The 15536-nt window shown below is 37.4% G+C and overlaps 1 protein-coding gene across 1 annotated transcript in view; it reads right to left on the bottom strand.

The window, feature by feature from the left end:
* The window catches only part of Dpp10 (dipeptidyl peptidase like 10), a 742401-nt gene that overhangs the window by 86758 nt on the left and 640107 nt on the right, over window positions 1-15536 (bottom strand). The window contains exon 9 of the mRNA XM_057769460.1: window positions 9399-9553. Coding sequence (XP_057625443.1) covers window positions 9399-9553 — 155 coding nt within the window. The remainder of the gene's footprint in view (window positions 1-9398; window positions 9554-15536) is intronic.

Raw genomic sequence — 15536 nt, 5'->3', positions numbered from 1 at the left:
ACTAGACTATATTAAAATTAAAAATAGAATTTTGACTAGTTTACTTGTAGGGGGTTGTATTTTACTGGGAATAAAAAGTCCAATATCTCTCAAATAGAAATGATTTTTAAATTCAACCACTTGATTACTTTCAATTGTTTTTTGCAGATTGCTGCTTCTGGAGCATTTTCACCAGGCAATTAAAGGTTAGAGGAAATTAGGGTAGCTTTATTCATTAGGTGGGGCTGTTTTGCTCCTTTCTCAGAGCTGCAGAAGAACTATGCATGCAAAATAGGCAGTAGACCAAGTGACTGTTCACATCATAGAACTTCAGCGTAGAGCTTTCTAGGGGTAGGAAAGGGCTGGGAAAGGGAAATGAGGAGAGGGGAGAGAAGCCAGTAGTGAAAAAAGAGGAATGGAAAGAATGAAAAAGGAAATGGCAAGATAGAGGAAAAGAAATGGAACAGGAAAGAAAAGGTAAGGGGACAGGAAAGGGGAAGGTAAGGAAAATCCCACCAACAAGGATTATAGAAAACCTCCCCAGAATAGGTTGCTACAAGTTATCCTCTGACTCCAGAGTGCCGTGACACATGTGTACTAACACACACACGCACACACACATACACACAAATAAATCAACAAAATGTAATTAAGAATAAATGCAAAAATATTAAAAATCTTATCCACATGCATCAGATACCACATTTAAAATTCAAAAGATCCTAAAGTATTCCAGTGCATTAGTGTGCCCAGCCCTTCTTTTTAAGCTGTACTAAATGGGTGACTCATATTTGAATGACCCTTGAGAGGTGCAGAAAGAGCCTTCTCCAAGTCTGAGGCAGGAAGAGTAGAAATGCACATATAACTTGGCTTTAGCTAATCAAAATTCCATTGAAGGAACAATAACTACCATGGTGCAGTAGTTGGTATGCTTCTAGTTTGCAATATATTCTAAAGGTTGATAACCAGATTTGTCGCTAAATGTCCCTACTTCAGTACAAAGATTGTTCTACTCATTCTCTAGATGGAAATGGAGATGCTAAAGGAAAATCTCTAATATTGAAAGAGCTGAGACTTACAACATACATGCTAGTTGTGACTTCTGTTATCTCCCAGGCAATGACAAACAAACCGTAGCCAAATACTCGGTGAGTAAGAAAGAGAAATGAAGGCAAACACTCCCAAATACACCTCAAGAGTTTGCATTAGGGAATGAGAGAATAACCCCATGCTGGGCCTGAGGAGATTGCTCAGTACTTGGATTATGTGCCAGGAAAGCATGAATACTGGGGTTCCACTGCCCAACACCCAACTAAATACCAGATAAATTTGTTGGTTGTCTCTTCTTAGCACAGACTCAGAAAGGGCAATTTCTGCACGTCCATGGGTCATTTAAATATATGAGTCATCTACTTAGTGATCAGTAATGCTTAAAAGAAAGATTGGCACATTAAAGCAACGAAATTCCAATCACAGCAGGTGGAAAAGGAATCCCGAGAGAAAGCTGGCTAATAAGACAAGCCATATCAGTGAGCACTTGGTTTGACTGGCAGACAGTATCTAAATGAATAAGGTGAAGGAACAATTTAGAATGATTCCTGATGCCAGCCTCTACATAAATACACAATGCATCCACAAACATGTAGAACTATACATGTGCTCTCAGCACACACACATGGACATGGTAAAAGAAAAGTAAAGAAAGTGTGCCCGCGTGAGTAAATCAGGTGATGTATCACAACATGTTCCTAAACAATATGCAATTATCCTTGTGGTATGGTGGAGCTCGAAAAGACTACATGTTAGATACAGAGAAGATGAACGGAAATTAAAAAACACGAGTTAAAAATTGAAGGCATAGGATCAAGCTTATTTAAGGCCTGCAAAGAGAGATTCATACTCAAAGTATTGACTCAGACAAATGCTGAAACAAGCCAAGGCTTGAGACAACATGATGGATTCTACTCAGAGTGAGCAGGCCCCTTAGCCACTGTTTTATTTTGTTATCACTCGAGACTGACACATCTCTGGAAGAGTGTCACACACTGGCCAGAACATTGTAGCTAACTAAAGTGGTCAGGAAATTTCTTTTCGCTAAAGGAATGTCATGACTACTAGAAGCCACTATTGGCATCATAATTTATGTTTTTGTTTTGTTATTTCTCTCACTAGATCTAGTAGGTTAAAATTTAATTCTTGTTTTGTGATGTAATTTGGCCAGCTAGGATTGTAGCACAAATCTGCATCACCTGGGGCCTTAGATACTCAGAGCCCTGGTCCCCAGCTCACAGACCTAAAATCAGAGTCTCGATGTAGAACTATGTATCCATGTTTTAACTATGATGCCGAGTCATTAGTAAAGTTTTCTGATTAAAAAACTTTCCATGTATTTTTTTTTTTTTTTTTTTTTTGGTTTTTCGAGACAGGGTTTCTCTGTGGCTTTGGAGCCTGTCCTGGAACTAGCTCTTGTAGACCATGTATTTTTAATCTATGCTCAATATGTATGAATGTTATCTACCATTCATATACATCTGTATCATAAATGTATCACCTATTTGTCATTTATCATTTAACATCACTCACCTATTACCATCTAGTTATTTATTACCCACCTATTAATCTTTTATCTTTATCACATATTTATTATTTATTTGTCAGTTATCTATCATCTAACATATCTATCATATATTTTCCTATTTGTATCTCTATCATCTCTTTTATATTTGTGTTCTATTTATCTGTCATCTATCTATGTATTATCTATCTAATCTAGCTATACTCTATTAGTTTATCAAAATTTATAGCTTTCATTTGTTGTCTAACATCTATTTATTTCCTATTTATTCTCTATCCATGACATAGAATTGATCTGTCTTAGTTGCTCTTGCTGTAATTAAACTCCATGAGCAAAAGCAACTTGGGAAGGAAAGAGTTTACTTTGCTAACAGTTATATACAACAGTTCATCATCAAAGGCAGTGAGTACAGGGACTCACACAGGGAAGAAAACTGGAGGCAGAAGATAATGTAGAAGCCACAGAAGGGTGAAGCTTCCTGGCTTCCTCTCCATGGCTTGTTCAGGGTGCTTTCTCTTAGAATTCAGGACCACCAGCCCAGACATGGCATCACCCACAAAGGGCTTTAGACTCCCCAATTAAGTACTAATTATGAAAATGTCCTATAGACTTCCTTACAGATTAGTCAAATGGCAAAATTTTCTTCACTGAGGTTCCCTCCACAGATGACTCTAGCTTGTGTGAAACTATTATTGACAGAAAACCATTCAGCTCAGTCATATTTCTCTGTCATCTATCATCAGTTATCTTCTAAGATGTCCCATCTATCATCTATCTCTCATCTCTCCATCTTATGTAGTCTATCATTTCTCTGTCAACTATTATATCATATTATCTATCTATCTATCTATCTATCTATCTATCTATCTATCTATCTATCTATCTATCTATCATCTATCTAGAATCTATCAAATATACCTGTCTTCTTTATATCTGACCATACCTCACTAGTGTCAGAAGTTAGTTTTCATGAGACTGGTCCAGAGGAGATGACACCCACCTCCAGCACAATATGATCACTGCTGGTGTCTGGAATGTGTTTTGAGATCTAGTTTACCTATATCTGTGATTCAGAGGAATTTGAGTTCAAATGCTGGCTCTGCTATAACGCATCATAAAATATATGATTAAAATTCTAATGCACAATTTACTTGATTTTAAAAGCTGAGACAGATATTCTTCTGAGAATATTTCAGAAAGCAGATATTGTGAGAAAAATGTTTTCTTTCTTTGGATAAAATATTATAGCATTGCTATATTAACTAACAAAGAGATGCTTAATAAGCTAACTATAAGAGGATACAGCCATGCACTAAAATGATTGGTGTTTTTTGATACTATTCTTATTCAGTTAGAGAAATTTGTGCTTATATTTTTATAATTAAATATACTGACTAGACAAATAAGGACATTAAGTTAGATTGGCTCTTACTGATAATTTGTTTTACTTTTGTGAAAGACACGCAAAGCCTAATCATTTCTTTAAGAGAATCTTCCACTGAAACCATAAATTCGCACCTGTGCATGAAAACTGATATCCCAATCAGCTTCCACCCGAATGCAAGTTAAAAAGTGTACACATGAGGCCATTTTTATATAAAGGCACCTCAGTGAGGCATCAGACTGGCTCCCAAATTTTCCTATTCAGCATTTCATAATCTCAGTTACATTTTTACTTTTCCATGGGGTTTGAAATTAAGCAAACCTAGTGAGTTCATTTGCACTTTTAATATTCGAATCATTCAGAGAGTGTACAAATTAGAGAGCTCATCTCTTTGCTTTCAACAGTTGCATTTGCCACAAAGACTGCAAATCCACAGAATCCCTTCCTCCATGATTCTGAAATGCAAGCCTCAATAATAATTAACCTTGTTTTACTGGCAACTAAATTGTCATTAAACGAGATAATGTTTTAATTAAGAAGATTAACCTGAGGTTAGAGAGAGAGAACTCTGCATCTCTTTTGTGCTGAGTTGCTAATGATAGGGTATTTTATGAGCACCAAATCATGCTGAATTAAATAAAATCCAAATATATTTGTTTGGTGTAAGTGTTTCATCAGTATATCTGACCGTGCAAAGTTTTGCTGCACCAGTTTTTAAATCTAGCTTAATTTAAACAGCAATTTAGTATGAACTCAGCGTTATCTCGATTCTAAAGTGTCACTTTCTCAAAGTTTATTGTATGGAAGCAAATTGAACCTGAATTTGTGATGAGAAAACTAATGATCATTTAAAACTAGGGTAGAAAGGAGTAAGTTTGAAAATGAAAGACATACTCAAAAAGACACTGAAATTCTTGTGACTACAAGGACCCTAACCCCAACTTTCTTTGAAAACTGGTATCTTAAGTACATGGGTGGTCCTCTCACATAAAAGCCACATCCAGACAAAGGTATGGTCATTTGGTTTTGTCTGGTGATATGCCTTTTCACTTTTAGTTTTTTTTTTTTTTTTAATGTATGTGGACAGGCATATGACATGAAGTGCATATGCATATATATGTAAATGGCAAGGTACAAGTCTAGGTGTCATCCTCACAATCATAGCTCACATCCTTAGAAACAAAAGCCTCTCATCATCTGGAGCTCTCCAAGGAGGCTAGGCTGGCTAACCAGTGAGTCCTGGAGATCTGCCTATTTCTGCCTCCCCAGTACTGGGATCACAAGCTTACAACACCAGGCCTGGATTATTTTATCTGGATAATTCAGATAATGTCTGTATTATCAAAGTTCCCCACACATGGTGTGCAAAAGATGAGCTATATCCCTAGTTCCAGGTTTTATTTTTAAAAGTTCCATTGGCAGTCAGTGCTCACTTGGAACCTTCGTCACACTATGTTCATGTGTTGATGTGGTGAGACTCTCTGCTCCCCTTACATAGCTGAGTCTGGATGTGTATGTATGTGGGGCAAATGGACCCCAGCCAGTATCTGGTTGTCAGGCAGGTGTTCAGGTTTTCTGAGCCTCTATAAAATAACAGCTGATCCATATGAGTGTTATTTACATTATCTTCCTGTCCTGAAATAGCTGTAACTTAAAAGATGTATCTTTAAAAATCATAGGCATAAATTTGAGGTTATGTGTTTGTGTGTGTACGTATGTGCATACAGGTATCTGCAGAGTCAAGAAGATAACATCAGATTCCCAGGAGCTAGAGTTACTGGCTGCTGTGAGTTATACCCAATGTGGGTGCCAGGCACAAAACCCAGGTACTCTATAAGAGCAGCAAGTGCTATTAACTGCTGAGTCATCTATCTGGCTCATAACTATGCCTTTTAAAGAAGCACTTAACCTTTTAAAAATCTCAGTTTATCTATTTTTGAAAGATAAGTGACTGCAATGAAGATTAAACAACGGATAAAATAGTAGCCTCCCTCAAAACAAAAGAAAAATGTCTACTAGAACCCAGGCTTTGTTTAAATTTATAGACATGCAGAATCATGACTAAAAAAACCATAATTAACACAAAGAAAACAAGCCCACAAATCACAATATCAGAGAACCTAGACAACAATGAGGACCCTAAGAGAGACATGCATAGATCTAATCTATATGGGAAATAGAAAAAGACAAGATCTCCTGAGTAAATTGGGAGGATGGGGACCTTGGGAGAGGGTTGAAGGGGAGGGTGGGGGCAGAGAAGAGAGCAGAGAAAAATGTAGAGCTTAGTTAAAATCAATGAAAATAAAAAAAAGCCATATATTATTAAATGATAAATTATATATAATGATTTTGTATGCAAGTTTCTGGTGACATATTTTAATTTTCTCAAATATTTATATTTCTCCATTTATGTATGAGTCTTAATTTTCTTACATGGCAAGACATGGAACTGTCCAAAGCTGAGAGAGTGATTTCAAGACATATCTATACATATTATTTTAAAAAAATGAAAATCAATTGCAAGTCCCACTCTTGAGAAATAAATTGCTGTGTTGTCTCTTCCATAGCACTGAACTCACTTATTTGTGTACAAACAGCTGCACATTCCTTTACCGCACTGGTTCTTCACCTTTTTCTGTAATTGCTAGATAAGATTTCACCACCATTACTAAATAAAGTAGGGAAAGAATTAATATATTGGAGAAGAAAGTTCAGTTATCTAGCATGCAAAAAGGGCTGGTGTGTTGTTTACAGGTTCAAACCATCAACAACAAAAACATGGCTGAACTTGTAATTGTGAAAAAGTCACATGATTTTTTTTGCATGAAAATGATGAATATGTTTTGTAAACAAGAGTCTTTCATTGTAGGGACAAACTGCAATTTTCTGAAGAGCACTGACTTGGTGCCTTCTATACTAGTTCCAGGTTCAAGGTTCAAGGTTAGCCAAGATATTTGCACTTGAAAAAAACGAAGCATATTTCTCCAAATCAGTGCACAAAAACAGATTCTTGGAGGTCAGGGAGGCATTTGGGTGGGTAAAGTGGCTTGCCACCTCCCATGATGCCATGAGCATGATTCTTGGAACTTACATGTTGAAAAGGGAGATCAGAGTCTGACCTTCAAAGCCGTGTACCCCACCACTAAAAGTAGAAACAGTTTCTTGGTTTGCATAATTAGGAGCGAAAAAATGTACAAAGAAGACATTCAGAAGACCTCTTTGCATGAATAATGCATAAATGGATTCACCACATGCTCCTTATCTGTTATTCATTGGGGAGACAGGTTTTAAAAGAGAGATTGACAGCATAAGACCATGTCAGTCATCACTATGGCATGGGTTTTGGTGGGAACCTCCAGCCTCACCACTAATAGAGGAGTTATTGGCTGTTGGTGGCTATGGTGGAGAGTGTTTTTTCTTCAGTAGTGTGGCTATGATAGATTCCTGAAACTCTAAATGATTAGCCTCACATCCATGAACATTTGAAAAATACCAATTAAGCTCAGAGGGTTGTAACAATGAAGAGAATAGTCAGGTGATGGTGGCACAGGCCTTTAATCCCAGCACTTAAGAGGCAGAGACAGGTGGATCTATATGAGTTCAAGGCCAGTATGGTCTACAGTCCCTGGACAGGTCCCAAAGCAACAGAGAAACTGTGTTTCAAAAACCAAAAATAAAATAAAATTAAAATTAAAGATGAGGATACAAAGTTTTGTAGCAGAATTGTTGGAAAAGGGTTCTGCAGAATTTGTAGTCAAGTAATAGGGATTATATATGATCAAAATGGATTGCATACATTTATGAAATCTCAAACATGAAATATTATAATTTCTTTTCATAAGAGAATTTAAAGTGCCTGAGATGGCTAAGACAGATAAATGTGGTATAAAGATGGAAATCTGTGTTTGAATCTCACATTAAATAAAAACTTGGTCATAGTCATATATATCTAGGGGTATCTTGAAAGGCTAAGAAAGAGAATTTCTGGAGTCCACTTGCCAGCCAGCCCAGCTGAATTGCTGAGCTTTAGGTTCAGTGAGATCCACCATCTCAAAAAATAAGGCACCCAGTGACTGAGGAAGACATGCAACATCCTACCTCTGGGCTTCGCACACTCATGCATATGCAACACACACACGCACACACACACATAAACACACACATCATTACCACCACCACCATAACCGCACCCACTACCACTACCACACAGGAAACCTTGAGGCATTCAGAAGAAACTGCAGGAGGAACCCAAGTGCTTTCCAATTTATTTGTGTTCTTGTCCTAGAAGCTTTGTTCAATACTTGGGAGTAGTTTTGTCTAGGCAAGATTTCCATTCTTGCCCTAGAAATCCTTTTTATCTATCTTATCTACCCCTGGATAGGACTCAAAAGCAGCATTTCATAAACCACATTCCTTATTAGTTTCTGCCAAAATAATGCTGATATGAATGCACTTACTAGTAAATTTTTTATGCTTGTTCTATTCTTTACTGAGTCCTTTATGATTCATCTATTCTTGACTGGAGATTTTTTTATGCTCAGTCAATTTTTATGAGAGAATTAAAATACATATTAACTTATAGCACATTAACTGCCCTAAGAAATCATTTGAAAGCAACTAAACTTTTTTTGAAACTAAAAGAACTAACTTACTTAGCTGTAATATTCCTTCATTTTATAATCTATTCACAACTCTGAGGTTGTACCTAGGAGAAGCTTTTGTCCTCACCTTAGGTTTGTCTCTCTTCTCTTCTCACCTTCTTTTCAACTTAGTAGGTGAGAAGAAAAAAAATCAAGTGTGAGCATCAGAATGGAAGAAGTACAGCAGTCTCTCTCTCTCTCCCTCTCCCTCTGTGTATGTGTGTGTGTGTGTGTATGTGTATGTGTGTGTGTGTGTGTGTGTGAGAGAGAGAGAGAGAGAGAGAGAGAGAGAGAGCGAGAGAGAGCGAGAGCGAGAGAGCGAGAGAGCGAGAGAGAGAGAGAGAGAGAGAGAGAGAGAGAGCATGTGTATGCATTTGTATGGAGGCCAGAGGTTCTTTTGCTGCCATTCCTCTGGTGTTCTCTACCTTTTTTGTGAGATGAGGTTTATTGTTGGCCGGGAGTTCACCATGAGCTTTAGTCTAGCTGGCCAATGAGCCCCATGGGTACACCTATATCCATCTTCCCACTCATGGTATTACAAGTAAGCACGTCAAAGCATGGCTTTTTAACATAGTTTAGAGAGGATCAAATTCAAGTCATTCTGCTAATACAAGTAATTTGTTGTCTGAACAATCCCTCTAGCCCCATTTGTAACTTTTTCTACCCACACTCTTTCTGTTGACTTCAAGTCAGAATTGATGGCTTTGTCTACAGATAGGAAGTTTCTTTTTCAGAGTCACTTTTTCTTGAAACAAGCATGTTGTCCATCAAGTCACTGATGCAGAGAGAAGGAAGAAAATAGCCCTTTTGCATTGCTTACCTTGGGGTATGGGTACTGCTTTGCTTTGGGGTACAGTGTTCCAGTAAACCGAGGTATAACCATATTAGGCACCAAGGAGTCATTTATCATCAGGAAGGCAAGTCTCTCTCCATCAGGTGACCACCAGTGGGCGATGTGAGAATGCAGGAGTTCCTCTAAAATAAATGAGTGTTAATTGAGATCGACTGTAGAGATGTGGGCTCAGTGACCCACAAATATCTGTCCTGGAAATCCTCATTGTGCATGAATATTTTATAGACAGCAAGATAGATTTTATCTACTACTCTGAGAAGTCTGTATTTTCAAGTTGCACTATGAATTCCAGGAAAAGCAGGAGGGAGGAAGATTAATCATCAAATTTGGGGTTTGAGGTAGCACGGTCCTAGCACATGAAAGTATCATTTGAGTGAAGAGAATAAGAACAATGAATGAAAAGTCAGATACAGTAAACCGTGCCTACTCATAATATCATCCGTACCTATTTGCATGCAACTCTTTTTTCTATTCCCTCTTTAAATAAGTTGGGGACTTCCTTTAGCTCCAAGAAAGAGAATGAAATATATAGAGAAACATTTTTCATACAGCATAAGATCCACTATATACTTCTGATTCAATAAGTTAATTTATAGGAACCTAAAAGTCCCCATATTATGCCCTCTGGCTCCTATAGTGTGTCATCATTATAGCTTTTTCACAATTAGAAGTAAGTGTGTAAAACCATATCATTTATTTTCATAGTGCCATCCTGAAATGTAACCTCAGGCTAGCTGTGAACTTTAAATGATATACCAACACTGTTCATAAGTCTATAGTATAATTCTGTGTCTGGGAACAGCTCTTCACTACATTCATAGTGATGATGATGACTTGCCTGCTCTTAGCTTAGATTATAGCAGGTAACTCTGTGGTTTGCCATGGCTTCAACTCTATAAATAGTCTCTTTGTAAAAATGACATCTTCAAATCATTTTACTGAATAATTCAAGTCTTTCCTTTGGGAACCCAGAGACAGTAATTAATACTAAAGAAGAGATTCATAAAATATGCTTTCAAAATTAGATTATTGAGAATAAGTGGTATTTTTTTGGTTATGGTGTATGTGTGTGTGTGTATTGTGTATCTGTTGTGTGGGGGTTGCAATAATTATTCTTCTTCCAAGGGAGGAAATAAAGTATGGGTAATCTATAGAAGAAGATGCAGCTGAGAGTCATCAGCTGTCATTGGTGGAGACCTGGAGTGACATGTTGGTAGAGATGACAAGGACTGAAAGAACAAATGCTTGTGCCACCTGGTTGTGACAAAAAGTAATGGTGATCATAAAGACTATAGAACATGTTGACATTGTTCTTCTAAAAACCTAGAAAAATATAGCAGGAAGAAAAGAGAAATACAAGCTGAAAACACATAGGAAGAACAAAGGTTCCCATGGCATCACTGGAATAGTCCTTGTCTTGTGTGCAGTTGGAAGAGAAAGCCAAGGTTCAATAAAGCCCAGTAATAGATGAAAATTAAATAATTACCTGCAAAATGAATTACAAAATGACAGTATGACCCAAACTTCCCATTATGAACTGAATGCATGCAGCAACATTCCACTATAAAATGAATGTCTGGACATGTGAGGGGCTGAGCCTGAAGAGCACATGGGACTGCATAAAGTACTACAGTCTCTGACATGCCTCATTCCTTCGTTTTCCATCTGTGGCCCATGTTGTGTTTCCAATACAAGTCAGGAACAGATGAAGGCTTAAACTCTAGGAAGGTCCCTGAGCATGGCACCCATGAGCAAGCTGGAACTGGGTCAGAGCTATACAATATTCTGACTCAGGAAGAACAATGAGGTACACTAATAACCAGATCTCTAACTTAGCAGAATTTTGAACAAAATATTTTTATGTTTCTAGGAAAAGCTCTGACCTATAGAAAGTAACTAAGAAATGTCAACTTGATCAGACATATGAGAAGAATAAAACTTGAAATTTAGAGGAAGAGAAATTTTAGGGAAGACTTATCAGGAGGACTAAATATATGCAAATATAATTATGAGTATCTTAATGTCATGTAATGTCAATAGAGTAAACCCATGATCAAAGTAGCTATCAATAATCACATGGACAATATATCGTCTAGTGCAGCAGTCAGCATTCAGCTCCTACCTTATGTGCAAAGGTTGTGATGACTACCCTGTCCCTGGAACAGCATCACCTGCTAGACTAGCCAGCTGTCTAACAGCAGATTGGCTGTGTAGGAACCCTTCCACTCAGTGGGCGGCATCTGTGTTACATAGAGACACATCCTGGGAGTCAACTTCATTTGCTATCAATAGTTCTGTGGACACAGCTTTATGAAGTTTTTCCAAACTATTGGTCACAGTCTTAATAACCTACACTACAGTAGCTGTAACCAGGCAAACATTTATGAAGAAAGGCCACAGGATCACTCACTGTAAGAATCTGGGAGTCTTACCCTTTTTGTATTTGCTTTATGTTTCTGAAATGATGACTAAATGGACTACTTTTTTTTCCTATGGAAATATTGCATTTTTTGTTACTTTAAGAACACTGAAGAGGAAACAACATTTTACAGAAAGCATAGGGATTGAGAAACTAGGGTACACATGAGAATGTACTGTCACTGTGACACCACTAACACACAGGATAGTATCTTTTCTATTCTTTTAATTGTGAGGATGTTAGACATTTTACTGCCTGTATGAATAATAGCTCCAGTTAGAACATATTCACAAGTCCAATACTCTGAATTAGAAGCTCAAATTTCTCTTGTAATCACTTTGAGCTCAATATAGCAGAAAAGCAAAACAGAAGAAAACCAAAACCTAACAGAAAGTCCAATCACTTTGCTTGATCCGATAATAAAGCTTACCTGCCAGAAATGAAGTATATTGTTAGTACACAAAACAAGTGACTTGCAAACCCTACTTTGTCCCATAGTGCTGAGACATTTTTAAAAAAATGTTGGGAGTTGGCTTCTTTGTCCCATAGTGCTGATACATTTTTTAAAAAATGCTAGGGAGTTAGCTCTGTAAGTAAAGTGTTTCTGCCACAACCTTAAGGACTTGATTTTAGGTCACCAGAGAGCATGTAAAAGACAGACCTGCTTGCTACAACATTGGTGATTCCAGATCTCCTCTAGGGAGATGAGAGGAAGAGCAGGGGGAAATCCCTGGACTCCAAGGTTTCGTCTTTCTTGATATAAGTGGACGTAATGAAGAAAAGATTATATCTCAACCAAGGCGACAAAAAGGAAGGGCCAACATCTACAATACGAAGGATGCAAATAAGAGCATCTTTAATAGAATTTCTTCAAGAGACATCCTGAAACAAGCACCATTTATTGAATTGCAACTAACAGGGCATTTATTTAAGGATTATGCTAATTATATTACATTATTTACAAACAATTTCTTTTTTACGAATCACACTGCATTCTAATTTAGTGTAGCTTGGCTTTTTTAAAAAAATAAATTCAAATTCGTGTGGTTTAGAAAATTTCCCTATAGAGCAGATGGAGTTTTCAACACGTAGTTGTTTTTTTTGTTGTTGTTTTTATCACAGATTCTTAAGAACACACAGCCACAAACATGAAGTGTTTCTCAAAATCTAAGATACAATCATTTCATTCAGATTAACAGGCTCTTCCAAAAGACAAGCTGGTTTTTATCCACCTGTAATCAACTTAGACAGACAAGATTTCCTGAAGGCACCACTGCAGTTTGTGTGCTTGTTCTGGTCTACTTACTTTCTTCATGTTACTGTCAACATTCTTGTGGGACTTTTCTGTCTTTATTCACCTCCCACTCCCTTCTTCCAGTCCCATCTTTTGTAGTCCTGTTTTGGCCTAAACATGAAGGTCTCAGTGGTATGCCAGTTAATCCACCAGCTGTTTCCCTCGCCCGCATTGTCTATAGCCCTTTGTGTCTCTGGTTTCCATGCTTCTGTCTTGGTATGTTTACTTTACCTTATTTTCTATTTTTTGTTTCACTGGCAGTCAACAAATGAAAAGCATTTGATAGACTGATTAGGAAGAACATAAAAAAATATGGCAAAAAAATAGGTACTTTGCCTTGTTCTTTTTTTAATGAAACTGATACAGTGGTAAGTGTGTGGAAGGAAATTGTTAACGCTATGTTGTTTATCTTTCTTCTTGCTGTTCTTTCAGAATAAAGCAAGGGCCATTGTTTTCTCTATAGAGCTCCTTAAATTTCTCCATGCCATCAAACTGATCTCTGATTGTAAATCTACTTAATAGTCTGACCTAACTTTGGTTCATATCTGACTACTCTGAGCAGAAGGGTTTGTTAAGTAATAGTTGGTCAGTCCACTGCTTTGTCAATATTCTAGACAGACACCATTATTCACTGTTATAATACTGTGCTCACATTTGACTGATAAATTAATTCTATAGATGTGTATGAATGTCAGAGAATGATCCCTTAAAGCACACAATAAATAATTTGGGCATGATTAATATTCTTGTTCCAAATACCTAAATATTTTGTTTATTTTAGTATATGTATGTGCATGTTGTGTAGTGTGTGTGTTTGCATGTGTGGTAACATGAGTACGGGTGCCCACATAGGCCTAAAAAAGGCACTGAACCCCCTGAACCTAGAATTACAGGTAATTGAGAGCTAACTGATGTGCTAGGAACCAAACTCGGGTCCTCCAGAAGAACAGCAAGCTCCCTTAACCACTGAGTCATATCTCCAGACCTCAGCCGCTCTCAAAACAGTTTAAAGTCCCAGAATTTTTTCTCTCAGAAATTAAGTACTTATAGTTACAGATATTATAAGTTACAGATATTATACATATTTATACATTTCTCTTTGATTATATTATTTACTCCATTATATAGTTACAGATATTATACATATTTATACATTTCTCTTTGATTATATTATTTACTCCATTATCCTCTCTTACTTCCCCCATCATTTCAAGCTATGATGTTGGCAACTGTATGTTCTACATTCCTCCTGTTTTAATCAATTTACAAGTTCCTTAAAAGAAACTTTGACGTAGTACCTTTCATTGTATTTCTGTATCAAATCCAGAGGGTAACATTAGATTTACTTTCAATATATATAATATGAAAAAATGTCTTATATTTTGGAATTTTTTTGCACATTTCTCTGAATTTTAACAGCTCTTAAAAATAGGTTTATATTTTCTCATGAATTGAATGGTTATAAACTAGAAGAAAAGAGACTTAAGATGACGCTCTGAAAGATGTGTGAGTACTCCACTTAGTGTCTTTGGGCATTAATATTGTGCTCTTACAAACTGGCCTGGTAGGGAACATACCATTTCCCGTCCTGAAAATTTGTCATAAAACCACATTGCTTTTCTTTAGCGACAAGGTGTTGCTACGTAGTTCGCGTGGCTGGAACTCACCCTACAGCCGAGAATGATTTACTTTCAATCTTTCTGCCCTCCAAGTGCAGAAGCACACGGTGCCACCTGGCTTGAAGCTTTCCTTGTCGTTTATGTGAGCTATCTTTATTCCCACCCCCCATGGCCTTTAGAGAAGTCAAGTTTTAATTTAAGAAAAAAACGACAATATGCTATGCCCCTTCTGAGTCTCCCAGATATAGGGATTTAGATCAGAATTGCTTTCTGTGAAGTCCAAGGAAGGAAATCTCTGCTTCTCCAGGCCACATGTCATCAAAGTTAACAGACTACACAGAGGTGTGTCCCTGACTCACAATGTGGACACTGAAGAGGAAGAAGGCTGGAGTGTAGAAACTGCTGGCACATTGGAGAAGCAAGGGGACAATGAGAAGCCCAAGCTGGGAAAACCAAAGATTGCTTAATCCCCACTGCCAAATCCTTTGAAGTGGTAATTTTGGTAGGATTCCTGTTGGAAATTGGGTAAAACCTGGGCAACTCATGGACAATAGCATTCAGAGTCTTTGGTTGAGGAAAACCCCAGAGACAGCTGATGGTGTAGGAGGCACAAAGCTTATCCTGCATGGCGAAGCCTGTCATTGTACAGATTACCTTCTGCAATGTGTCAGGTCTACAGTGTCATCGGAAAGGAGTCTGTGACCTGTTTTCTTGTGATCTTCTTGAACTCCACCACACTGCCCATGAGCAATTCAGATTTTTAGATTATTTAC

Source organism: Chionomys nivalis, chromosome 5 (genome assembly GCF_950005125.1).
Source record: "Chionomys nivalis chromosome 5, mChiNiv1.1, whole genome shotgun sequence".
NCBI classification, from domain to species: Eukaryota; Metazoa; Chordata; class Mammalia; order Rodentia; family Cricetidae; genus Chionomys; species Chionomys nivalis.
Note: the sequence above shows the minus strand (reverse complement) of the source record. Positions and strands in the feature narration are given on the sequence as shown.